The sequence below is a fragment of the Clinocottus analis genome, unplaced genomic scaffold (assembly GCF_023055335.1).
Source record: "Clinocottus analis isolate CAN_PGR_092001 unplaced genomic scaffold, fCliAna1.0.p SCAF_11, whole genome shotgun sequence".
In the NCBI taxonomy this organism is placed as follows: domain Eukaryota; kingdom Metazoa; phylum Chordata; class Actinopteri; order Perciformes; family Cottidae; genus Clinocottus; species Clinocottus analis.
Genome location: NW_027175832.1, coordinates 4,652,053 through 4,680,023, shown reverse-complemented (window position 1 = coordinate 4,680,023; position 27,971 = coordinate 4,652,053). Strand labels below are relative to the sequence as shown.

The following is a 27,971-nucleotide window of genomic DNA, read 5'->3' as shown; positions in this document are numbered from 1 at the left end:
GGGGAGGCTTGCTCTGGTGGTTTTCTCTCCGAGGGGGGAGGGAGGGTTGCAAACTAGCAGTCAGGGCCAGGACAAGCAGGAGGAGGAATTGGTGGAGGAGGAGGATGGCAGTGGCTCTGGATGAAGTTTGGGGGCGGGTGAAGAATGTCTGCAAGCAGAACGGACTGCTCATCCTTTCTGTGCTGGCCGTGGTCATTGGCTGCCTGCTGGGCTTCTTCCTCAGAGGCAAGCAGCTCTCCGAGCAGGTCAGTTGTGTAACTTGCATGGTGATGATTGTGGCGCCTGGTTCCCTCCCACGTACACACACTACACACCTGCCCACCCGACTGCCTTCCTTAACCACCCCCCCAATGTGTACCCCCTGTGTCCTTCTTAAAAGCCATAATGTATTTGGACACCACAACTCCTAATACAAGCAATTCCCTGCTCCCTGCATCTGCTTTTGTATTACCTCCACTCCATGTGTCCAGTCACACAAACACACACACAAACACATTTAAACCACAAATAAAAACAAATGTCGATCCATTAGTGGAGAACAATGTGCCATCTGCATCTTTTTTGTGCAAAACACACACAAAAAATGTATTGTTATCTTTGTAAGGGCTCTGTATTGACCCGCTTTCAATCCCAGGAGGCTTTATAATAACTGTTACATGCCAAACTCTAACCTTTATCCTGACCTAGCATTAAGGCGGAAATGGAATATTATATTAATACCTGTTTTTTTCATTGTATAATGAACTGAAAATAAGACTTGTGTTTTTCTTAGTTCAGAATGAGACGTTTATATGCGGAGCAGGTCCTCTATTTATACAAAGCCAGCCGCCTTATTCCTAACGTATAGCCCAGCGCGGGCAAACCGAACACTGGCTCTAGATAGGGCCGTTCTCACGTTGGTCCTCATAGATCTACATGTTTTGCACACTTAAGAAGTTTGAGTTGGTTGCTATCTGAAACTTTACTGCTAGATACCGCTGAACCTTCCCACTGCACTATTTAAGACTATAACATGGGAATTATAACACACACACTCAATCACACACAAATTCACATTGAACATCACTTTATGCCTCGTCAAGACTATCTAATTCTACCAAAGTATAGGTTTCATCACCATAATAGGACCATTCATGTGAAAGAGGGTATTCACCTTGTTCACACGGGATTTGTAAAAGATTGTACAACAAAAATAGAGCATTCAAACATTTTTCATGAGAGAAGAAGAAAAAAATCACTATGTGACAGTACTGAACGGCATTAAATTGGCTCATCCAAAAGTAAATTAGTCTGCTGCGACTGACACACTGAGGCCCAGTGGAAAAAGACAAGAGAATTGATTTTCTTTCTTCTGCAAAACTCATCATTCGATCAGATTGCCCACGCTTCTCAGCTGGACGCAGTGCGTCCATGAAAGGGATTGCCAGTCGGGAGATTAGTTCTCAATCACTCACAGAGACATGAAGTCAACAACATACCGTTTGTGTTCACTTTTATAATTCACACTCCACTGGATGGGAAGTGGGACGTAATCGTTGTCATTCAGAGAATGCTGAGAGGCTGCAGATGAACAGAGAAATTACAATTCTGCAGATAATGATTATGTCGCCAAGCAATTTGGTAATGACTAAATTTACAAAGAAAGGCGTGAACAAAAAGGTTACAATTTTAACAAAGGTTTGATTTGTGGGGAAAGTGTGTGTGCGTAATTAAATGTGACGGAAAGCTTAAAGGGTGCTTAAAAAGGTGGAAAAGGTGAAGGAGGTGGCGGGTATAGGCCTATGTGGGATTATGACGTAACAAGCGTGTAGGTATTGCCATTCATGTTTGAGCGTGCCGATGCAGTCAAATGAGTTTCTACCAAGACAGAGGAACAGTTCAGATCATTCGGATCCCTGTGTTGAGGGCTAAAGTTGATTGAGTTGGCGCACAACTCAATCAATGTGTATTTGAGCAAACAATATACACTCACGTAAGTGGAAAAATGTCAGTTTGTAAGAATTACTTCTGCAGCTCACAGCTCAAAGTCACTGATGTTACCAGAAGGCTAAATCACTGCATCATGATCTGGGTCCCATTCCTCGTACGGGGTTCAACGAAGTCGATCAAATGTCTTATTATCCAGCTTAAATTACCGCGATGATTGACGTCAGGCTAACTGGGTTTCTCATCGGCCCGCGAGCGGTCTCATTAATTCGAACCAGACGTCCGTCATCAGGATAATTGCCGTTCCTCTTCAGAGAGGGGAATAATTGAGCCCTGACACTATGATGTTCTGGCAGTACAATGGAGAATAAACTCAGAGGAACAGACTCTTTTGCTCTCCGCTGAGGAGCAGGAGATCATCATGAATGCATCCGATTAAGTCAAAGTCCGTAATCACGGCAAAGTCTAACGTTGCGTTCACAGCAAACGCGTTATAGTACGAATATTCACTGTGCTTTTGCTGTGCATGCAAAAAAAAATATCAGACTGCGTCAGTGTTGGGAAAATGTATCGGCTGATTTGAAGTGCCTCATCACCCAAATCAATGAGATTATATTTATTTAAATGTGCCTGCTGGCAGTATTATACAAGTTAATACATCCTTATGAAGGTATTGTAAGCACGTATGTATCATGTACTATATATGTGTATATTTATGTAGGTGTAGATTACCCTATGATTAGGAGTTTGAATATGAGTATGGGCAGATTACTATGTATGTATTATTCATAATCAGAAATTCAATCAATTGAAGCAGTGGGAAGAAATTGCGTGTGATTCTCTGTATTCTTCTCATCATGAGTCCACCTTCATCATGTTCTACTATATTGATATGTATGGTGTAGTAATAACACTGTCATACAATTCTGATTGCTTTCAGCACATGCATAGGTTTTTTTAAGCGCTGAATAAACGTTACAGCGTGGCACGCAGCGGCTTTCACGATGTTCTCCTCATTGCCGACACAAACATGTACCACTCACAAAAAAGCGCAAAGCCGTGATCCACTCTGTAGTTATATTATTATTTTAAGTGTAGAATGGAGAGGAAGAGGTTGAGAGTCGAGTGTGTGGCAGCGGGCAGACTGACACGATGAAAACACACTGCGTTGTATTTTAAATGATGTATTGATTAAGCGCCACATCCTTTACTTGAAACTTCTTTAGAAAAGTAATTATGACAAGTCGAATGGCAAACTGAAAGAAAGAACTAGTAATTGATTTATTTGGCATAAATTATAGCACATGTGTTAAAAAAAACAGCTCTGAAACTCTCACACTCACCCAATCTAACAATGCAACAACATTCAAAGATGGATTGTCTCTTAAATGACCAGATTCTTTGATTTCTTGCTAGTATTTTTTTCTTAAGTGTAGAACTGGCTTGACTCTGCCACCCAGCTCTAACATTACCCCAGCTTTTATTGCTAGTAACACATTGCATGTCTCAAAATGTCACTCGAGAACACTGGGATTGGACAAAAGGCTGGATGCAACACAAACTTTATGCATTAACATGATCTATTTTATCTATTTTACATCCCAGCTCATGGACTGTGTGTGTGTGTGTGTGTGTGTGTGTGTGTGTGTGTGTGTGTGTGTGTGTGTGTGTGTGTGTGTGTATTTTACAGAGCACAGACATCAAGCAAAAGCAGCCAGTGTTTGTTCTACTGTCACCAGATGAGGGACTCAGTGACAGCTTGTCCTTCCTGTGCAGACACACACACATACACACACAAGCATGAACACGTTCATGTACACTCTGATATGTGCACGGACTGATAAATAACAACACAAAACACACCCCCACTCCACACTCCCTCAACCATTTGGCCTAAAAGCTTCGTCTCTCCAAAAAAGCTTTTATTGCTCCATCATCTCGTTGTACAAATTTGCCTTTGTTTTGTTTTCCTATTGCCTTTTTTTTCCTCCCTATTTTCTCTATTTTTCGTATTATTCTTACATAACTGATAAGTTTTTAAATCTATGCTCTTTAACTTTACACCTCCGTGACAAGTGTTTTAACCTACTTGGTTTGCTGAGTGCCCGCAGACATTTTGTTCTTGTTTGGAAAACCTTCGTTAAACCAAAATGTATCTGTGTTATTTAGCATACTTCAAAAGCTTTTGGGCTGAAAAGTGCCTGCTCAGCTGGAAACTCTCTTGAGCTCGTGAGAGCTGAGGGAAGCCGCACAGTCGGGTGATTATTATTTGTGGGTTTGTCACTACGGACACCTTTCATATTACGCATCGGTCTTCAAATAACAATATTAAACACTGCAGCTTTAAGTGAAGTTGGGCAATGTCTGTGTTCACCTTCACTCTTTTATCTGTTGGTGAGCCCAATGGTTTCTATTTGCATCCAATTTGCAGACTCCATCCTTGGAGTGTGCTTTAGTTTGTATAACTTTCTGTATTTCATACAAATCTCACTCTTGATAAAACACTAATGAATAGGACGGCATGCTTTAGAACTGCAACACTCCACTTTCAGCTTTGAGACCTTTGTTGCATGTCATACCTCTCTCTCTCTCTCTCTCTCTCTCTCTCTCTCTCTCTCTCTCTCTCTCTCTCTTTCTCTCTCTCTCTCTCTCTCTCTCTCTCTCTCTCTCTCTCTCTCTCTCTCTCTCTTTTCCATTTCTACAGTGACCGAATCCAAATCCTAATAATATGAATAAACAGTGGTGAATAATTAACTAAAAGGACTCGTGAAGTAGAAGAAATCTTATAAGTTGCAGTATTTGGCGATTTGACCTTCATTTCTAGGACTGTTGAAGAATGAATTGAACACGTCTGCTGTGTTTAGCAACCCTCCAACAAACTGTTGCAAACTATTTTCAACTATTGGACGGTTTGTCGTTAAAGTTGCTCAGACATCCTTGGGGTTCGTGGAGATTAAAAAATGTTAAACACTAAACTAAGATGGTTAACATGGTAAAGCTATTCTATTAATACATCATTGTTGATTGCTGATATTAGCATTTGGCTTAAGGCACCGCTCTGCAGCCTCACAGAGTCTTTGTTTTTCATTTCATTGCTTTGGGAATAAGTTGCTTCTTTTGTTGCCTTTAGATCATATTTCATCCAGATATTTGAAATAATGAGAACCTTAATGAGAACCTTGTCTCAACCCCTATCATACTTTAAATAGAGTTTTAAAATAAGACAGTATCAGAGTCGCTTGGAGACTATTTCATCAACAAAGAACATAGTTTGAGACCTTGAATCTACAGAAGGAAGCCAGATGGCCAAATATGTGGTTGCTTTTGTAGATCTAAATATGTTTTGAAAGGAGAGACATTCATGTTTTTTATATGAGAGAAAAATAATCAAAAAGTCAAGTCTGTACTGAAAGCCGCTGCACAATGTGCTCTCTCTCTCTCTTCTTAGCTCCTGTCAGAAGTTTGGAGACAGCACTCCGAGCTGCACACGTTACAAAATTAGGCAGATGTCTGGTTTTGATTGAAGCTTCTTATTTTTGCAACAGTGCTTAGATGATGAAAAAATATCGGCATGACATTTTATGTTATGTTCTCCATCTTGTCCAAAATGAATATAAAGTGTTACACGTGTTTGTAAAGGTGTTTAACCTTTGGACAAAGCTCGGCTAGCTGCTTTCCCACAAGTCTTTTCTTTGTGCTGAGCTAAGCGGCTGCTGGCTCCAGCTTCACACAGACTTAGGAGTGACTTCGATCTCCTTATCAAACTCTAGGCAGTGAAGCAAATACGTGCAAATATGAGCATTCAAAGTGTCAACAATCACAACAAATTAAGATCGGCCTTTATTTTCTGCCTCTTCATAGGATCAAACTATTTTTTGTGAACAGCAAAATCTTGCAGGATTTAATAACGGAATGAATGGATGAAGGATCATCGAGTTCATGAACGTAATTATGTTAAATATTTAATAATAAATGAGTGATAAGGATTGGTGCCTGTGGAACTCTGTTTCATGCAAAAATAACTGGCCAGACAGTCAAACTAATTTAAATGTGTTAGATATTATGGTGGCGCAGTGATTGTTGGACAACTGATATTGTAACAGTGCAGAAAAAAAACTCCACAGCCGTGAGCACATTGCATTACAGATACCTAACAAGGATACCCACACCATATACATATATATAGAGAAAAACTGCCAGCACAATATATATAATAGTGTGTTTTACTCTGTCACTTGCAGGAGGTGAAGTACTTCCAGTTTCCCGGAGAGCTGCTGATGAGGATGTTGAAAATGTTGATCTTGCCTCTCGTCGTATCCAGGTAAAAATTATACATTTGCTTTAAAATTGTGTATCACTATCAGCTGCTGTTGATGTTCTGCAGTTTTATTGTAATGCACATAGTGAAATGGTTTGAACCAAACTAAACTAAAGTGAACTTAACTATAAAGCAGACATACCTGTCACTGGATATAATGTAGAGTATAGTGCATTACTTTGGAGAATAACTTTAGAGAAAGCCCTCTATTGTTTTGAAAATATACCATCTGAGAAATCCTACACGCCTCACATTTTATTTTGAATAGATGAAACAAAGCCGGGCAGTGAATTACATATTCTGCTGAGAGCGGTGAGACTGCAGCAGAATGAAGTGGTTTACTTTGTTGTGACGTCAGAAAGAATTGATTTTGAATGTTTAACCTATAAGGTGGGCTGCACGGTGGTGTCGTGGATGGCAAGAGGGTGCCGGGGTTCGGATCCCGGTCTGGGCGGGACTCGTATACTTGTCTGGCAGGTCCTTCTTTGTGGAGTTTGCATGTTCTCTCCGGCTTCCTCAGACAGTCCAAAGACATGCAGCTTAGGTTAACTGGACTCTAATTCGCCTGTAGGCGTGAATGTGAGCATGAATGGATAATGGGTAATGGATGGATGGATGGACCTTCTATGAAGAGCCCTGTACTATACATGAAAAGCAGAGAGTTTAGCCTTTTCAGAAATTAGAGTCTCTAATAAGACATTTTCTGATAGTAATGTGAGTTGCTTTTTATATTGCCTCAGAGACACTATGCAACACAGTTGTTTGTGGTGATTGAGGACAAAAACAGCTCACTGAGGTTCTGCACCGACTGGATGAGAAAACAAAATAACTTTAGTTGCTCGGTTGAATTTTATTCCACAAACCGATTTGACTTCGAGTCACAAGTTTACAGTATTATTGTCACGGTGTTCTTGAGAATGACTGTTAAAACACAAGTATAGGCTGGTTCATTTGTGAAGCGCCTTTCTGCAATTCAAAGTGTTTTACATAAGAAATAAAAACAAAAGGGTATTAAGACAAGATATAAAAGAAACGCGAGTCCATATAAAAAGACAGGATTTAAAAAGAGAATAGAATAGAAGATAGAAATAAGCTAAGATTGAATAAAATGGATTACAAAAGATCAGCAGTTCAGCTTGAAAATGCTGAGCGTGTGCTTATGTTAGGAATGAAGAGTTAGAGTCTCGACAACATGTTGGCCATCTCACTGCTGCTTCAGTCGGTTGTGACGCCCAAAACAATTTATCCACCTTTTAACAGCCGCAGCGTTAGCGACGGAGCAAGCAGCGCTAACAGAGAGGGCTGGTAAGGAGACAGGTGGGGCCGGACAACTGGCAGAAATGACTGGATGGCGATTCATGTCGATGAAAAACACAACCGAGATGAGTTTTTCTTTCTGCACCCAATTACCTTTTCAATATCAAGGATTAGGGTACTGCGTGTATGGAAGTAAACCTGTTGCCCTTTTATAGCTTTGGATGCATTCTTAGAAGCGTAGAGTCTGCCAGATTTTCCTTTTGACTATTTTCGGCCCAAAGCTCTTAGTTGCCTGCATGAGGTCACTGATGTCCACCACACACACAAAAACTCCCAAAACAAATCATGCAAACACACACCGGTTACATGCTGGGTGCTTTGTGCAATAAGCTACTTACAATCCATGCAACAGCAAAGACTGGATGAGAAGTTAATCCTCCCTCCGTCACTGTGTCCGTCTCCCTCTGGCTGTCTCTCTGTCTCATTCTGGCCGTCTGTGTCTGTCTCTGCGATGATTGTCTTACTGTCACCAATCTATGTTGTTTCAGCAACAGGTAAAGGGTAGTAAGACTCCTTATTTTTGCATTTATTCATGCAAGTGGTCCACTCTCCCAGTTTCACAGATTCAGGGCAGATCACTTCAGTGCAGCTTTTCCTGCCAAACATGAGGCACGTGAGGACAAGCAAGGTTAATTACATCTAATCTGAAACATGCATGTAAGCAGGGTGCCAAACCCTGCCAGGTTAAACATCTTTTCAGCACATGGGAATGTAAAAGCAATCAGGGAAAACATCCCACAGGCTGCTGGAGCTTCTGTTGAGCCTGAAACACTCTCTGTGTTCTTGGCGTTGACTTGTTTGAAGCAAAAATGGACAATGACGGCGTTTGGCCTTTCGAGCTGCTCCGGTCCACCCAGAGATGATTTGTTTCATCTGTGAATATCTTTGGAAACCTCACACACAGGTCAATTTATTCACAGGCATATAATACAGTCTTGCGAGATATTCTGCTTTTCTTTCTTTGTCTTTCTCTTCTGCCATACGAACCAATGACTGCAGAGTGTTTCTAGATTGGGATGCAAAGACCGCCTGGCTGGCTGACATGGTGCATGGTACAGTAGGGCTTATCTAGGGGTGAATATCCGCCCCAGCCCTATAGCCTGCCTGTGCCTATTTTTTTTTCCCATCGCTAACACCATCTGCGCACCCGCCAAAGCGGAAACCAGATTATCCCATGTACACGTCACGCAGAATCAATGGCCACTCCACTTACCGCCTCCTTATGTTTCAGGGTTGGTTTTTTTTCACATATTAAATGGAATTAGAATTGTAAAAGAATAGAATTGTTGAATATATACTTTGTTTGTACATTGTCCGTTAATGACGCAGAATCTTGTCATGCGCGTATTTATGAACAATAACAAATGGTACAAAATGCACGGCCCGTCACAGGTTTACAGTGACTTGGTTTTTCTTTTCCTCGGCATACAGAGAGACGGACAAAACACACAGAGCAACGTACGATAGGGCACAAAGGATTTCTCTGGTCCCTGACACTGATGGCCATGAACCCACAGTCACCCAAACTATGAGCACAACGCTCAACAGAGAAAGCAATCGTTTGTTTATCAATTCCATAGCTCGTGTCTGTTCTATTGCTTAGTATTGTACACTAAGCAATGGCAACACACCTCTCTTGCCTGCACCTTGATGGGGCCTGTTTTCCCACATCTCCAAAAGACTGGATCTACACCTCATCTGAGGGTTGTTTTTATTAGCAAGGGGTTGATTTGGAAAGGCCTCGAAGTCGAAATTCCTCATAGATAAAGAAACAACACCTTATTACAGTCAAAATATGTTATTTATCATTCACTCCGTGTTGTGACACGTTTGTGTGAATGTCCTGGATGCCTGACAAATGTCTTTTGGCCATTAATAGACACCATTTGTTGTAGTGAGCTGCTTATTTTGTACAACTACTGTGTGACGAATTGTGAAGCTGTTGACATAGTGTGACATCGAGAGACTTTCAATAACCCCGGAGCGTCATATGCCTCTAATGAGCTGAGCTTCTGAAGCAAAGGCCACAGTGTCACTGCCACTTGTTGGGATTGTTACGGGAAACCACACTCCAAGGACCCTCGGCCTTCATTCTTTTCATCTGGAAGGATTACTGTAAATATTTTTGCTCAGCAAAGGTGCAGCAAGGAGGACTGTAAGCCGTTATAGTCAAACTATCGTTCGGCATATCTTCTGTAGATGTGCTTGAAACCTCACAAAGGCAGCTGTACACATGGGACTCACTGATATCAGAGAGGATAGAGATCTCGATGTATATAAGGCTGTGTTCAGTATCAGCAGGCAAGTTATTCCATTTCCTGTCAATAAGAAACAAAAGTCAACAGCTCAAGTGCCCTAAAAGTTGTATTTATTATTGGAGTAAGTATTATTTATCATTAATCCAGTTCAATTAGAAATCTGTAATAATAAATACACATATGGGACAAAATCATAAAGAGCAAGTTTGACATTTTTGTGATGTTCTGGACCTTTGCTTGAGGAACTTCTCTCTAACTGGAAACCAGCTGAATTTGAGTTGAGTACCCCATGTCTATTTGATCGTGTCATCTCAATGTGAACTCATCAGTGACACCACAGAGTCAAGAGTTCATATAAAGACCCCGGTTCTCCCAAAAGGTTAATGACTGTGTTTTACAATGCCACAAAGACACATCATGATTTGTCGCCACAGAGCACGTCCCCGTCGACAAATCATGATGTGTCTTTGTGACATTGTAAAACCTGGTCAGGTTCTAGGAGAATCTGATCAGGTTTTAACAGAACCTGACCAGTTTCTGATCAGTTTCTGACGAATCTGACCACTATTGACTTAGAACCCACCCATAGACCCCACCCACTTTAGACATTAGAAATTTAGACATTAGAAATTTAGACATTTAGACACTTTAGACACTAGTTAACCATTTAGTTTTACCCAAATATAGCTTAGTTATATTAGACATTTAGACACTTTAGACACTAGTTAGAAATTTAGACATTTAGACACTTTAGACACTAGTTAGAAATTTAGACATTTAGACACTTTAGACACTAGTTAGAAATTTAGACATTTAGACACTTTAGACACTAGTTAGAAATTTAGACATTTAGACACTTTAGACACTAGTTAGAAATTTAGACATTTAGACACTTTAGACACTAGTTAGACATTTAGACACTTTAGACACTAGTTAACCATTTATTTCTACCCGAATATAACTTAGTTTCTACTTTATTTATTAGATCAAGTCTTGAATTTAGAACCCGCTTTTGGCTTTGAACCCAGCCATAGAACCCGACCAGTTTTGAAATAAGAGAAGATAATGTATTTATTGTTTGGGTATTATTTATCATCAATCCAGATCAATTAGAAATGTGTAATAAATACACATATGGGACAAAATCAAAAAGCGCAAGGTTGACATTTTTGTGATGTTCTGGACCTTTGCTTGAGGAACTTCTCTCTAACTGGACCCAGCTGAATTTGAGTTGAGTACCCCATGTCTATTTGATCGTGTCATCTCAATGTGAACTCATCAGTGACACCACAGAGTCAAGAGTTCATATAAAGATCCTGGTTCTCCCAAAAGGTTATTGTGTTTTGCAATGCCACAATGACACATCATGATTTGTCGCCACAGAGCACGTCCCCGTGCTGTCGGTGGCAGACCCATCACGGCTGACCCGCTGACGTGTTCTGCGGCGACAAATCATGATGTGTCTTTGTGACATTGTAAAACATGGTCAGGTTCTAAAAGAACCTGACCACTATTGACTTAGAACCCACCCATAGAAACCAACCACTTTAGACATAGAACCCTCCCACTTTTCTTCTTCCCGCAGCACGTCGGCGTGCCGCCAGACGTCGAGACGCCGACGTCGCCGTGCCAAAGCACGTCACCATGCTGCGGCAAGACACTACTAACCATTTATTTTTACCCGAATATAACTTAGTTCCTGCTTTGTTATGTAGATCAAACCTTGAATTTATAACCCGCTTTTGACTTATGAGACCGACCACTTGTGACTTAGAACCCACCCATAGAACCCGACCAGTTTTGAAATAAGAGAAGATAATGTATTTATTATTAGAGTAAGTATTATTTATTATCAATCCAGTTCAATTAGAAATCTGTAATAATAAATACACATAAAATAATAAAGTGCAAGCTTGACATTTTTGTGATCCTTTGCTGGAGGAACTTCTCTCTAACTGGACCCAGCTGAATTTGAGTTGAGTACCCCATGTCTATTTGATCGTGTCATCTCAATGTGAACTCATCAGTGACACCACAGAGTCAAGAGTTCATATAAAGACCCCGGTTCTCCCAAAAGGTTAATGACTGTGTTTTACAATGCCACAAAGACACATCATGATTTGTCGCCACAGAGCACGTCCCCGTCGACAAATCATGATGTGTCTTTGTGACATTGTAAAACCTGGTCAGGTTCTAGGAGAATCTGATCAGGTTTTAACAGAACCTGACCAGTTTCTGATCAGTTTCTGACGAATCTGACCACTATTGACTTAGAACCCACCCATAGACCCCACCCACTTTAGACATTAGAAATTTAGACATTAGAAATTTAGACATTTAGACACTTTAGACACTAGTTAACCATTTAGTTTTACCCAAATATAGCTTAGTTATATTAGACATTTAGACACTTTAGACACTAGTTAGAAATTTAGACATTTAGACACTTTAGACACTAGTTAGAAATTTAGACATTTAGACACTTTAGACACTAGTTAGAAATTTAGACATTTAGACACTTTAGACACTAGTTAGAAATTTAGACATTTAGACACTTTAGACACTTTAGACACTAGTTAGAAATTTAGACATTTAGACACTTTAGACACTAGTTAGAAATTTAGACATTTAGACACTTTAGACACTTTAGACACTAGTTAGAAATTTAGACATTTAGACACTTTAGACACTAGTTAGAAATTTAGACATTTAGACACTTTAGACACTAGTTAGAAATTTAGACATTTAGACACTTTAGACACTAGTTAGACATTTAGACACTTTAGACACTAGTTAACCATTTATTTCTACCCGAATATAACTTAGTTTCTACTTTATTTATTAGATCAAGTCTTGAATTTAGAACCCGCTTTTGGCTTTGAACCCAGCCATAGAACCCGACCAGTTTTGAAATAAGAGAAGATAATGTATTTATTGTTTGGGTATTATTTATCATCAATCCAGATCAATTAGAAATGTGTAATAAATACACATATGGGACAAAATCAAAAAGCGCAAGCTTGACATTTTTGTGATGTTCTGGCCCTTTGCTGGAGGAACTTCTCTCTAACTGGACCCAGCTGAATTTGAGTTGAGTACCCCATGTCTATTTGATCGTGTCATCTCAATGTGAACTCATCAGTGACACCACAGAGTCAAGAGTTCATATAAAGACCCCGGTTCTGCCAAAATGTGACTGTGTTTTGCAATGCCACAAAGACACATCGTGATTCGTCGCCGCGGAGCAAGTCGCTGGATCATCTATGATGGGTCTGCCACCGGCAGCACGGCGACATCCTCTGCGGCGACGAATCATGATGTGTCTTTTTGGCGGTTCTCAGTCAAAAGTGACTTTTGACTGAGAACCTGCCCATAGAACCACTTTTGAAATATGAGTAGATAATGTATTTATTGTTTGGGTATCTATTATTTATCATTGAAATCAATTTATCAAATCAATTCATTATTGAAATCAATTTATCATTGCAATGGATGTGTGTCTGAACGCGTGTCAGGGGACTTCATATTCAAAACAAGACTATTAATAGTATCTGCAGTCGAGTAAAATACAGAACCCATTAAGACAAATGCTTAAAGTTAATTTGATTTTCAACTTTATAGTAATCTACTGATGGATCAACAACTCATTTGAATAATTTGCCCTAAAAAACATTGTTAGTTTAATAAACAGTTGTCAATTAACTTGTATTTGAAAGATTGTTCATATTTTTATTTTTTTAATTTTTATTTTTATTTTTATTTATTTTTATTTTTATTTTTATTTTTATTTTTATTTTTATTTTTATTTTTATTTTTATTTTTATTTTTATTTTTATTTTTATTTTATTCATTTACTGATGTTTGTTGTTAGTTCACTCTGACGTTTTTTTTTTTCTCAGATTCATAGTTCCGTGCTGTCGACTTACAAGACTGGCACATTAAAAAAAATACGATGCTTGACTGCTATCATCAGATATAAATGAACAGCAGGAGGAAGAGGAGGAGGAGGAGGAGCAGGAGGTAAATCCCTGCAAAAGCAAATGTAATTTTTTTTTGACCTCCTGGTTGCAGTTTCTGGTTTTGATGCAGAGTAAAATCTCTGCATCAAACATCTGGACCTATAATTCAGTTGAAACCGTTTGTCGGGCATTTGCCAGAAGATTGATGTTTTGTTGTGCCATCAATCTACCTCCGCTTGACTTTCTACTTTCAACATTCTGATTTTCCTGCTGGTAGTTGTCTAATCCCTGACCAGCCGGGACAAGCGCCGACATGATCAGTGCTGCAGCTGCACTGGTTGTCTGATATAACAAATGGGACAAGGTGTTTTTACACAAGCTGTCCATCTTTCTCATGTTATAATTCCAGTCACATCACTCGGTTAAAGCAACAAGAGCTTTTCTGTTTCATAGATGGTCTGCGGAATATATGTAAATTTAACTTGCAAGTCAGTCCACTTGCTGCAGTCTGTAATATCTGCGATAGAAAATTCAAATCATGATGGGCGGTGATCCCACTGTGGCTAACCAAGCACACTTCCTTCAGATACTAGCAAAGAAATGATTGGCCCACAATGACCCTTTTTATAAACACAGCCATATACTGCTATTTACGTGCACTATATACATATAACCATTACACATTGCAGTCATTCATGTACGTGATTTATTCAAACGCACAAGAACATAATAATTTGCAGGTGTGTGAATGCATCATAAATGTAGCAACAGTGGTAGCTATTTTTATCATGAAGGACCATTATTATTTTTCTCACTCCACTCAACCTGACAAGATGAGGAACATACTGTATCAGTGGGTTTGGTGCACTTCTTGTGTGCGTCTGTGCTTGCGTCCAGTTGGTCAGCTCAGAAAGAATAATTTGACGACCCAACAGACATATTTAAGGTTTGCATGAATACGTTCCAATTTCGAGCCATGGATTCATGACAGAGAACATTTTTAGCTGGATATATAATTTGATGAATATAACCAGGTTCTTGCTTGGAAATAATACATATTTCACTATACTCTAGCAGGCGTCATTACATTTATATTTGTGTTCACAACCAAACTTTACTTTTTTTCTCATTAAACTCTCAGCAAGAAAGTAATTACTGGAAAGAATACCCCGCACTATGTGTTACTTGTATCTTTCAAAGCGGATGGCCAACCTGGTCTAGAATTTTAATGATGTGGGAAAATTAATCTAGGACTGTTTGGCTTGGACATGCAGAGAGCCACCGTTCCTGCTGAAACAGATGTTATACTTGGAGTAAAAAAAAACAAATGTTTTCATGATTGTTAGAAAAAAATTCACTCGACACCTCGGAGTAAAATCATTAAAACAAGCACATGGAGCAGAGACACAACGTGTTACTTTACTAATTGCGTATCCAAGTCTGCTCAGCGATCTCTCAAAGGACCACCTCTTAAATGCACATCACGACCCACTATCAAAAACCCATCTCGTAGAGTGGTTCGCAAGAAATGGTCATATGATAACAAAGGAACTGCACGTTCTTTCAGACAGAAACCTAAAGATTCAGTCTCGTGGCTATCAGGAGACATGCCGCGTATGTGCGTAAGATTAAACAGAGACAGTTCAATGACGACTGAATATATCTGTGAACCAGTAACTGGTTGAGAGTAAATAAGTTTTTCTTCCAGCAATGGTTCCGCTTACTGTTCGTGGGTTAAAGGATGTGCTGCTATCACGCGCATGTTCACATGCCGGTGGCCCCACTTTTGTTTTTACATCAATCAAAACTGTGCAAGCAGCAAACGGCTGGCAAACAGGACCTCACTCTTTTCGAAGATGTAAGCGTTGAGCAGACTCATCCTCGACGTGACTGTGACAGCCAGACGTTTCAGATGTGATAAATGGAGGGATGGCGCGCTGAAGTGGCGGCGCAGGCAGAGACTGCAAGGAAAAGACTCAGCAGCCCCATCCAAGCGCTCGGCAAATCGAATCAGATTACCCGTTGAACAGGGAGAAAATCTTGTCACTCCAGCTCAAGAGGCTCTCAACTCTCTTTCTCTCTCTCCCTCTCCTTCTCTCTCTCTCTCACTCGCTCTCGTACTTTCACTGGCTTCAACATCTTGCTAAGCCTCCATTTAAACACCTTCCCACACATGGCATATGCTGCATTTCTACATTACTGTAATCAGTGTTGTATGCATGCATCTTCTTTTGTTCTTTTTGTAGATTTACAGCAAATGTCACCACATCAAGGCAGCAAAACATAATATCTGAACAACTCCCCCAAAGCAACCCGTTTGAATGCAAATGATGATCTTCTGTTTATCATGATTATGATTACAGCACGGGCTTTCTGTGAAAGAAAAGCGAGCGGGACAAAGCTCTGAATAGCTTGATCTCCAATTTCACAAATCACAGAATAGGAACAAATGACAAGAGGCCGACGGCTTTGGGGAGCAACTTTCTTCCATTTGATGCATTCTTCTCTCTGTCATTATCCAGGTGTGATAGATTGCCTTGTCTGAAGCGGCAGAGCCTGTATCTTATAAAGATATATCTGATTTGAAAATAGACATATTTGGTCCCATCTTGTCAAAGTATGGTCTTACGCTTAACCACAGCCTTGTAATTCATACACAAAGTATGTTATTAGGATAGAAGTTGAACCTGAATGATGTTCTCTAATGTTTCACTATAATAATCAGGTTAAGAATCATCCGAGTCTTTTGAATTTAGGTGGTTTGTTTTCCACATAATGCACTGTGGCGCCTTTGTGAAGTCTGGACTTGTGAACCTTTTAGTCAGTAATATATTCATGAACCTGAACATCTGCAACTGCATACGGTTGTCTTTTCAAAATACCCCCTTGAAAACGGAGGTTGAACAAATACATTCTTTATCAGTGATTTCCCAAAGTCCTCCTTCCTTTCAAACAATAACCTCCACCTCCCTGTCTTTTTGTCTCCCTGATTTTCGTGCCTGTGCCTCTGCGTGTCTCCACTTGCTCTCCATACTTCAGTTTGATGTCAGGTCTGGCTGCCTTGGATGCCAAATGCTCCAGCCGCCTGGGCATCATGACCATCTCCTACTACCTCTGGACCACCTTTGTTGCCGTGGTGGTGGGCATCGTCATGGTGTACATCATCCACCCAGGTGGAGCCGCTCAGAAGGAGGACTCTGATGAAAGCAAGAAGCCGATGACCAGCTCCGCTGACGCTCTGCTGGATCTCATCCGGTAAACGACTGACACGTATCTCCTATCACATGTTAGCGCAGAGGAAATCATCCTCATAGGAAAGTGTCAAATTAAATCACAACATTTAAGGAGTGCCAGAAATTGGGAATATAATGGTTTCTTTTTTTTTTTTTTTATAATTTGGAGTTTCTTGTTTATCTTTTATGTGTTGGAGGTGTACAAAAAAGGAAATGTTCTATGGTCATGATCTCCAATAACAACATGAGAAAGCAAAACATTGTTTAATCAAATACAATGAAATGTGCTTGAGTTGTGGGAAAAAGAACCCCAACAAATCACATGAAGAAATTTTAATGAAAATAAACAAATCAAAATCTATAAGTATAGGAATTTATCAAAGAGACAATTAAATGAAGACATTATCAGTGTGCTTGCTTCAGATTTTGTAAAAAAAGGCAAATTGAGTTATTGACTCCTGAACATATTAAAGCAGACAATAAAAATGTATTATACGCACTGAAAGTAACTATAAGTTTCTTCTTGTAACCTTCAACCTGCACGGCCTCTTTAAGGCTGTGTTTAAGGTGGATGTGACATGTCTATTTCCAGATCAGTGCTGTTTCACGTGGGCTAAAACGGGAGTAATGCTTGAGGTCAGAGCGCAAAGCCTGGAGCCTCGTGTGCCAATGGGTTATTGTGCTAAGCTAATTAGTGCTGTTGAAGGATGGAGTGTTTGAGGTGAACCGCGGTCAGCAGGACACTGAGGAGCACGGCGGTGAGGCCCTGAGAGCCGCTGTGTCAGTGTGACACTCGGTCAGTGGGCTAAAGTCTGCGGCGTGCAACGCAGAGAGCGACCGAGCTGCTGGCTTGACGCGGTGCCGTGCATCACAAATGCTCAATGGACCACGAACGATTGAAAAATAATTCATGTTTCGTCATTAAAAAAGTTGATCTGTAATCCAATTATGCTAAGAATAAATTATACGTCAATGAGTTTCAATCTGAATGTAAAAAGAGGGAGTAATACACTGACCAGGCCACGAAATCCAACTATGTACTGATCATGAGGCAGAGGTGAACTCTGACATTCATAAGTTCTGTGTGTGTGTGTGTGTGTGGGTGTGTGTGTGTGTGTGTGTGTGTGTGTGTGTGTGTTACAGAGCACAGCTGTGCTGTGGATTTATCTCGCAAAGCTTCTTTACAGCCTTTATCTATCATGCGGGCATACTATATCGGTACACTCACAAAGGGTCTCAACTGTCTGCAGTCATGTGTGTGTGTGTGTGTGTGTCTGTGTGTAAGTATGCATAATGAACACAGTTAGCGTGAATATGTGTGTATACTTGGATGTATTAGGGGCACTGGGGTCAGAGTGGTTCATTAGCCTGCTCAGACACGAGATAGGCTGCTGAGTGGTTAAGTGGTCAAATCCACGCAGCACACTGACTACAGTCCCCTGAGTTTATTGTCCCCGTATATCTTTGCCATATGTCTTTTAAGTCACTCTGTTGAATGCATTAACTGTAGAACACAATATGCCTTTTAATCTTTCTGTGTCTATGTCTGTGTCTTGTAATTAGGTTGTTATCTGAGTTCTGTGTTGATGTGGGATTCATAGCCAGTACTAATGGCATGCTGATTCTGTTCTTCTACGCACTAACAACGCTACGAACTGAATCTTATTCAACAGCCAGCAGTTGGTGTTCAGCAGCAGTCTGCGCTCCACTGAATGCATAACAAAGCCGCTGTTCATAAATTGTCTGTTTTGTTGGTCCTTTGTAATTCTGAAATAATTGAATTCATTTTAGTTAAAGAGTTCAACCAAAGTACTATTTATTATCAGCAATGCATTAAGTTTTCATTCAATTTAAAATCATTATTTAATAGTGTTTGAGTTGCAGCCGCCTGAGGTCGGCATGAAGGGAAACTCGCACTGTGTTCGTCATTGCTACTTGTGTTATTGTGTTCTATAGTGTTCCCACTTTCTCACATTAGTGTTGTACATGTTGTTATTAAGAGTAAAGGCATTAAGTGTTCAGTACAGGTTTTTAGTACTTGCTGGCGTGTCATTAGCTTTTCCCAGAGCTCTCAGCCTCAATGTGCGGCTGACGAGCAGGCCAGATCTTACAAAGCATGATAATGGGAACGTACAACAGTGCACCAGTATGTGGTCAAGATGCATTACGTGTATGAAGCAGTGTATCCGCTCCAACTGTGATGAAATCTTTTTTTTGTGTGTGTGTGAATCATCTTTAATTTGAGTCGTGGTTAGTTTTTTCTCTGTGTAATGTTTATTCTAAAGAATATATTGTTTCATTCTACTTGTTTTACTGCAGTATTATAGTGGTCAATGTAAAACAAATGTTCTTTTAGATACACAACAAGTTCCTTATTATTTGTCAATGGAAATTACAGTCGATAATTAGGCTGACTTGCATGTCTTTGCGCTGTGGGAGGAAAGCGGACATCCACTCAGTTACATGGAGGACATGCCAACTTCAAAACAGAAAAGCAGTGTCACTGTAACCCAACCTGGTTTTATTTGAGTTTCCTTGGATGAGTCAAATCTGAGTTAATCTTAGCTCTGTCTAGTTGCTGCCGGGCCTCCATATTCCAATCCATGTATATATAAATCCCTTTCACATTCATCCATCCACTTGCTCCTCCGTCTTCAGGTTTCACTCCTCCCTGCTCATTTATCATTGAGTCTTCTTTGCTGCCTCTTGGCTAGAAGATCACTAATTATGCTTTTGCTTTGCTGAGATGAATCTACGAGAGTGCGCTTAGGGTTATTAACCTTTCTACTATCAAAGGAGCTGTCAATTTGGGAATTAATGAAGATTGTGAAGATTTTCATTAGCCAAGATCAAAAAGGCAAAACACATTGACTGACTGCACAAACTACTTTACTTTCATGTGGAAAAGTAATGAGTGGACTGCAGGTACAAGTGACATTACAGTGGCAATTAACTGATTGTGTCAGTTATATATTTTCATTCAGTGTGACCTGGCCTTCACTTAGTTAAAACTACACTTTGAGAATATAAAAATGTATATAAAAACATATAAAGTCATATCTGAGGGACTTTTAAAAAATCTCAACGTTTTCTTCCCCAGCAACATGTTTCCAGCCAATCTGGTTCAGGCAACTTTCCAACAGGTAAGTCAACAAGTTGAAGGCAAAGAAACGCTTCAAAGAAAAATCCCAAAAGATGTTCAGAACCCAAAGAACAGCCTCAATAATATAGAAGTGATGTGGAAACAGGCCAGCTGATTCCCTAGTTCCAGTCTTCATGCTATGCTAAGCTAGGCTAACTGGCTGCTGCTGATAGCTTCTTATATAAACATCTTACTATCTAACTTACTACAAGAACGCAAGTCAGTGTATGTATGTAATGTGTCAAGCAATTCTTTGTTTTGGATGAATTGTAAAAACATATGATATTTAGTAAACGGGATTGCACATAATAAAAAGTGTTATCTTTATTAGAAAATACCATAGAAACATAGTTAATGAAATAACACAGTCTATTGTGTTTATGGTCATTTACCATTCTGCTGCTTTGGACATCTCTGTCATGAATACTTTGCTGATCTAGGGCTTGTGCTGTGTTTTTGGTTTCAAGTATCGAACCCAGAGAGTCCCCGAGCTCATCCTCAAACCGACGGTGGCTCAGCTCCTGGATGAGACCACCACACGCAGGGTCTACATCTACGGCATCCAAGATGACAACGGCACAGATATCCAGAATTTCTCCCTGGATCTCACGCCGCCACCTGACGTCATAATGAAGACCTCCCCCGGTACCAGCGAAGGCATGAATGTGCTGGGGATTGTCATTTTTTCCGCTACTATGGGTAAGAGGTCGCAATGGATCCTGCACACACACACATCCACTGAGTAACATACACAATGTACATAAATACATATGTGAAATTACATAATGGCAGTCTTGCTAACAAACTCTCTGAATAGATTAGTTTAGAAGGTGTTGTGCTCCCACGAGGAAGGCAACAAAATGATGACACTCCTCAATTTCCACAGTTAAATGCATCATGATGTGTATGATTGACATATTTAAAAATTCATCAATGCAACCAATGTTGGTTTTTGTTTTTTCTCCCAACCCAGGAATAATGTTAGGAAGAATGGGACCCAATGGAAGCGCTTTGGTTAACTTCTGCCAAAGTGTGAATGAGGCAGTTTTGAAGATTGTTGCTATTGTCATCTGGTAAGAGTTGTGTCTTGAAGTACACAGCAACAAAATGAAGGAACACCCTTTGTGAGCAGCTTTGCTGTTACACTTTCAGCTGAAACAACATTAGGAATATCTCATTCTTAGATTTGATGTATGGAATTTAGTAAAGGCATGTGTGCCCCCCAGAGAATGAACCCTACTGATATCGGGAATCTCTTGACTTTTCCAGAGCCATTTTGAATTTTTTCATTTTTGGTTTTTAGTGAAACAACTCTTGGATAGATTGTTGTTTCATTTGGTACAGATAATCATGGTGCCCTTGGGATGAATCATCGTCCTTTCAGCAGCACCAGTAAGCCAAAAATATCCCAACATCTTTCTGATGCATTGGCAGAACATTTTGTTCAGATAGTCCTGGCGAGATAATGTATCTCTGTGACTTTGGTCATCACGTCCAATGTCTCACCAATATTAGAAGTATTGTCATAACATGTGTTCCAGGCAGTCATGCCCCCCAAAGGAGTCACTGTAATAGCTTTGGTGATCCTTAACTTTTGATTCTGTATCATCATCAAGTTGTTTCATTTGGCCAATGTGACCAAAATTACCAAACACCTTTAAAAATAATAAGTTGGGTTCACGGTAATTAGTAAAAGTTAGCCTGAAAAACAAAGATGTTGAACATGTTGAACACCATACCTGCCACTTGTTAGCACTGCCGCCGAGAGCATATTAGCATTTGCTTCATGTACGACCTCACAGGACCTCTAGCAAGGCTGTTGGAGAAGTCTTGTTGAACAGTAGATAAATGATGTTCAAATTTGATTAGAAATAGTCTCATATTTAATTAAAACATGGATTGATTATTTGAACATGTACTTTACCTCCCTCACAGGTATTTCCCCTTTGGGATTGTGTTTCTGGTTGCCGGTAAGATCTTGGAGATGGATGACCCTTCCGCCATGGGGAAAAAGCTGGGTTTTTACGCCATTACGGTAGTAATGGGTTTGGTGCTACACGGTTTATTCATCCTACCGGCCATGTACTTCTTCATCACTAAGAAGAGCCCAATCGTTTACATCAGAGGCATTCTGCAGGCCCTGCTCATCTCCTTGGCCACCTCCTCCAGGTAGGCTTGCTTTGTTTGTTTCCCTCTCTGTATAAGATCAAAAATTATTTGAATCCCGGAGTTTTTCCGAAAATGAAAATATTTGTACACATTTAATGTTTTTTTACAACCATTAAATAAAAATGAGCTTCAATTTAAGGTTCACTAGAATTTGAGGAATACCTTCCTGCCAAAGTTAGAATATAGACGTGCTTTTAAATTACATTGCATCTGGAAACTATTCACAGCGCTTCACTTTTTCCACATTTTGTTATGTTACAGCCTTTTTTCAAAACTGATTAAATTATTTTTTTCCCTCAACATGCACACACTAAACTCCTTACTAAAAAAATGAAAAACGTTTGGGGGAAATATTTGCAAATCTATTATAAATAAAGGACAAAAATATAACATGTACATAAGTATTCAAAGCCTTTGCTCAATACTTTGTTGAAGCACCTTTAGCAGCGATTACAGCCTCAAGGCTTCTTGGGTATGATGCTACAAGCTTGGCAAACCTATTTCTGGGCAGTTTCTCCCATCATGGCAAAGGCTGTGAGTACTTATGTACATGTTATATTTTCATTCTTTATTTCTAATAGATTTGTTGATGGGAAAAATGAATTTAATCTATTTTGAAATAAAGCTATAACATAACAAAATGTGGAAAAAGTGAAGCGCTGTGAATACTTTCCAGATGCACTGTATGTTACCTCTGTAAATGGAGTGGAGGATGAAATAGTCCTTGAATTAAATGGATGTTAGTGGGTTTCAACCCTTTTAAACCTCTTACGCCAATTCAAGGCTGTCTTTTATGTTGGCTGTATTGTCTATATAATTGATGTTTCCAACAACACTACACTTCAGCTTTTCAATGGGGTGAGCAACATTTGTAATAATTATCAGTGGTCATCCCAGGTTTCCAATCAGTCTCTTGAAACAAGCGTTATTAAATTCTCTCCTGTCAGGTGCAAAAACTACCTGTCTAACTATCTTAACTACCCAAGTTAAGATTTTTATCACACATTCATCACAGCATTTTAAAGATCTGTATTTTGATGCACACTGGCTATTTGGCTCTTGTGCAACATTATTTGAATATGTAAATGTTTGGTACACTGACATTATGTTTTGTACAGTATATGTATATCAACCACAGTAATATCATTGTCCTCTATCAAAACACAAACTGTGTGTGTGTGTTTAAGAGGTACAAAAGTGAAAAACATTTATGTCACATGCTTTAAGTTTTTGCTTCTAATTTCAACAGCTTTTTAAATTAAATCAATCTAGTGAATAAACACATTCATAAATGTACATATATGAGGCAGTTTTATGGCACTGCTGGTGTTTTTAGAAAATCGATTGATTATTATTATCATCATTATTTCCTGCTGCAGCTCTGCCACTCTGCCTATCACCTTTAAGTGCCTCCTTGAGAACAACCACATCGACAGACGCATCATCCGCTTCGTGCTGCCTGTCGGGGCCACCATCAACATGGACGGCACCGCACTCTACGAGGCCGTGGCAGCCATCTTCATCGCCCAAGTGAATAATTATGAGCTTGACTTTGGACAGATCATCACGATCAGGTGAGGCCGGCTGAATTTAGACCTTTATCCAAAACCAAAGAGCAAACTGATGAATCTTTTTTTGGACATCAGTGGATATGATTTAATGCATTTTGTTGAACGACAAAAGAAGTTGTGAAAAAAGCAAAGGGCTTAAAGGGCCACTCCACCTATCTTGGTCAAAAAGATTGGTGCAGGCATACTTGTGGTGTTTTGAGTGCAACGTGAATTAATCTGTCGTCACATATTTAGTTTAATTCTGAATTAATAAAAAACATTATGGGATTTACTAGATACACATATATGTAAATGTCACACAGATTACTCCTCATATGAGCTTCTTAGTCTGATCTGATTTCTGCTAAATCAGTCTGGAAGCCCCGTGGACACAGACAGACAGACAGACAGACAGACAGACAGACAACACCAATGGTCCTCCTCCCACCAACGTCACCAACCACATAACTTTTAAACCAGGTAAACAAGCCCACTCAGGTCCAGGAAAATGGTCGGTTCCTCCTCTGATTTCATGACATGTCCTACTGTAATAACATTAAGCGGACCTCTCCTCATGCCGGCAGTCTGCCATTCCCTCATAATCCCTCTGGCGGTAAAACCCATATGACCTGTATTACTCATCTCTCTTGTCACGCCAGAATTATAATAATTTTTCCCTCTCTCTGCATCCTGTTCCCGTGCCGTTTGGCTGCTGACCATGAAGCTGCTCCATCTGCATGCTAACCTCACCCCAACCCCAACCCCAACCCCAACCCCAACCCTCACCCCCTCAGCCCTGCAGAGGGACAGTTTGTCTCAGAGGTCCAGGTCTGGAACAAAACATTTACTTAATCATGAAATTAAAGGATCTAAATACTTGACTTTATAACAAGTCCGACTGCTACATTGTAAAAATGACTGCGTTGAGAACGTTACTTACAGGTATGTCAAATAAGATGCACCTAAAGTAAAATAGTGAAGGCAATATGCTGGTTAGCTACGTTCAGAGAGAACCAAACAAACCTTAGGTTTAGGCAACAAAACCAGTTAGTAGATTTGTGTTTGTTTGACATAAATCATAATCAAATATATTAAACAACATAACCAAAACTTCTGTATTTGGATGTATTGAAAACCATGAGTAATATACAAGTGAAATATATGGTTTGCTACATGAGAAAATTCAAATGGCACAGATTCGCCCAAATGTGCAAACTAATGTACCTAAATGCCCATTTTGGAGAACGCGCCTGAATGTTCTTTGTACTAAACCCTATCTAACTTTGTCCTGAGCAGTAGTTTTCCAATTATAGCTAAGCAGCTGTAAGTAGCCATAATGGGCCTGTTAAGCTTTGCATTTCCCCACATACTGGCACAGTTGACATGGGACTGTAGTAAGAGTGGTACTTGTATTTAAATGTGGACGAAAGAGCAAAAGTGTAAGAAATGGATGAAAATGTATTTTTAACTGCGCGAGCGTGCTCGACTACGTTACTAAAGAACTAACTAATAATAGCATGTCTTCTAAAGGCAAGGCACATTATGTTATGAGCTAACTGCTTTATTTTGAGGGGCATTAGGTTGTTTGAAAACACCCCCTTTTAATGTTAAAGCAAGTCAGCTGGTGGTTAAAATGTCAGCTGGAGATTCAGTGTAAACTGCAAACGTGCCGAGCTTGAATGGAAAGCTGTCCAACGTCTTTTCTTCCCTTCAGTTCAGAAAGAACATCAATGAAACATTTTTTTTTCCTATATTACCTTATTGCTATTTTCAACTTGTGTCAGTATTACTTTGTTTACACTTGATAAACATCAATCTATTGTTCATATATGTTTATTGTCTTTTGTTCTTCTTCTTCTGTTGTAATCTTTCAGCAAAATCTGGCACAAGAAATCCCTTCGAGCTTAGTACGCCTCATCTCGTCTTATCTCGGTTGCTGCACGTTATGAAACTGAACGCACTCTGTTCCTCTGTCTGTTATCTCAGCATCACGGCCACCGCAGCCAGCATCGGTGCAGCAGGGATCCCACAGGCTGGACTCGTCACCATGGTGATTGTGCTGACCTCTGTGGGTCTGCCCACCGATGACATCACTCTCATCATTGCTGTTGATTGGGCTTTGTAAGTAAGGGTTAATCTTTCCATCATGAAACATTGAACATACTGTAAGTCACACACTTTGGATGTGGTTATGGCAGTTAGGTGTCTCCCAGTAAATGCAATATTTAGCTTATTAGCCAGAGTTTGGAATACATATACATATATATATTCCAAACTCTATTATATATAGAGATTGGAATATTATAAGTCTCATAAACCTGAAAATTGAACCAGATGACCAACAACTCTCTAAACTCTAAGGATGGCAATGACGTAGTTAGTTTCAGATCATGAATGATATAATGCGGATGACTTATATCATTTTATCATCTAGGGATCGATTCAGGACCATGGTCAATGTGATGGGCGACGCTCTGGCCACAGGCATTATGGCTCATATCTGCAGGAAAGATTTTGTCAAAGAAGGGGAACAGGTGAGATCCTGCAAAGCAAATAAACCGTCTGTGTTGTCTTCTTACGGATGTTTAGACCTGCATGTGTGATTATGTAGGTCAGTTGTTCTTAGTATATAACATTGTTTATAAATGCAATCAATTAGGCACAGACGGCTTGTGTGTGTTCTGTCTAAGTGCACAGTTGGGCCGGCTGTTTCCCTCGTGGTTATGCTAAGCTAGGCTAATTGACACCCAGCCCTGGCTGCATACAGTATTTAACAAATAGAGCGTGGTACCAATCTTCTCATTTCAGGCTGAATAGAGAATATTGTCAAAGAAAATTGTAGTAAATGGATGCTGGAATGTTTATACACTTTTTACCATCAATTTACATTTTCTCGTTCATCAGCTGGAAGTCAAACCCCAAATTATTCTGATAATGGTGAATATGTGTACAAGTGGCAGAAGACTACGGTTCATTTTTATAGTCATACACTTGGCGCCGTGCCATTTAATCTGTCTGTGTGACAGCAGTGTAATCGCACATGGGAGAAGTTTGTTTTTAGGGCTTTCTGCCAGAACAAACCTACTTGGTTAGGTTTAGCAAAATATGGTGGTTTGTGTAGGAATAAAACCCTTTCTGGCAGAAATTCCAGAAAGAAAAAAACTTCTCCTGTGTGCCGTTTAATCTACGCATTCATTTTTCCAACCTTTTTGTATGAAAGACATGTCCGCAAACTTCCAATTCATGTGACTCTGATTCCTCCTCTCCTCTTCTGTGATCACCGCGTCCCTCAGGTGCCTCTCATCTGTGAAACTAAGCCCATGATCAGCATCCAGCAGATGATGACCTACCAGAATCAGAAGAACGGCTGCTACCAGGCGCCTCCCCCGGGCAGTAGGCCGGACCACCTCTCCCCAGATGTGGCTCGCCTGATGCGGCTGGAGGAAGGCGTCCGACCACAAGAGAAGAAAAAACACGCTCACTCCTCTCACCACAAGAGAGAGCACAGGGATAAGGAACACTGTTCCATCGATATGAACGGGCTGGAGACTAATGTATAAAAGCGGCTGCCCTGCCAACAGCTACTGACACGTCTCCAGCTGCAGGACCTGCAGGAGAGGAAGACATATTAAAGATTGAGCTGATTAAGTTCACATGCATTTTCCCTCCGAGAAGGAGCGCAGCCTCAGGTGGATGAATACAAATGACCCTGGGAAGAAAAAAAGAAAAAAAAAAGACGATTTTTTTTTTGTTTTTCTACATAACCTAAATAACAACCCACATTTGTGTATGTTTGTCTGTGTGTACATATTCATCAGAAATGTATTATGGGATACAGTGCGCTGCTCTAGCTCACAGTCACTTCAAACAGGAGAGCTCATCCTGCTCAAGGTTTCAGGTTTCAGATCTGTGAGTCAGCCCAATTTAGAGGAACAGAAATGGAGAGCACAATAGCTGATATCAGATATAATTTAAGGAACCTATCCCTCTGTGGACAGAAGATGTCTACTCATATCTCTTTTTACTAATTTCAATCCGGTTTGGTATGTTTTTTGCAGAATATTATTTTTTTTTTCCTGTTTTGAGCATCCTTCCATTA

General features: G+C 40.0%; 1 protein-coding gene across 1 annotated transcript; it reads left to right on the top strand.

Moving 5' to 3' along the window:
* Nucleotides 1-104: 104 nt before the first annotated feature.
* On the top strand, nt 105-27,432 carry slc1a7a (solute carrier family 1 member 7a). The gene is made up of 11 exons (XM_068571135.1): nt 105-245; nt 6,168-6,247; nt 16,818-17,033; nt 20,112-20,154; nt 20,621-20,852; nt 21,127-21,226; nt 22,089-22,322; nt 23,702-23,896; nt 25,859-25,993; nt 26,307-26,406; nt 27,166-27,432. The coding sequence occupies exons 1-11, from the start codon at nt 105-107 to the stop codon at nt 27,430-27,432; spliced, it is 1,743 nt and encodes a 580-aa protein (XP_068427236.1).
* The last annotated feature ends 539 nt before the right edge of the window (nt 27,433-27,971 follow it).

Excerpts from the sequence above, each read along its gene's own strand:
- slc1a7a (XM_068571135.1), top strand. The coding sequence starts at position 105 with ATGGCAGTGGCTCTGGATGAAGTTTGGGGGCGGGTGAAGAATGTCTGC. Across the intron at positions 25,994-26,306 it reads ATTGCTGTTGATTGGGCTTT|GGATCGATTCAGGACCATGG; the intron begins GTAAGTAAGGGT and ends TTTATCATCTAG. Across the intron at positions 26,407-27,165 it reads TTGTCAAAGAAGGGGAACAG|GTGCCTCTCATCTGTGAAAC; the intron begins GTGAGATCCTGC and ends CGCGTCCCTCAG.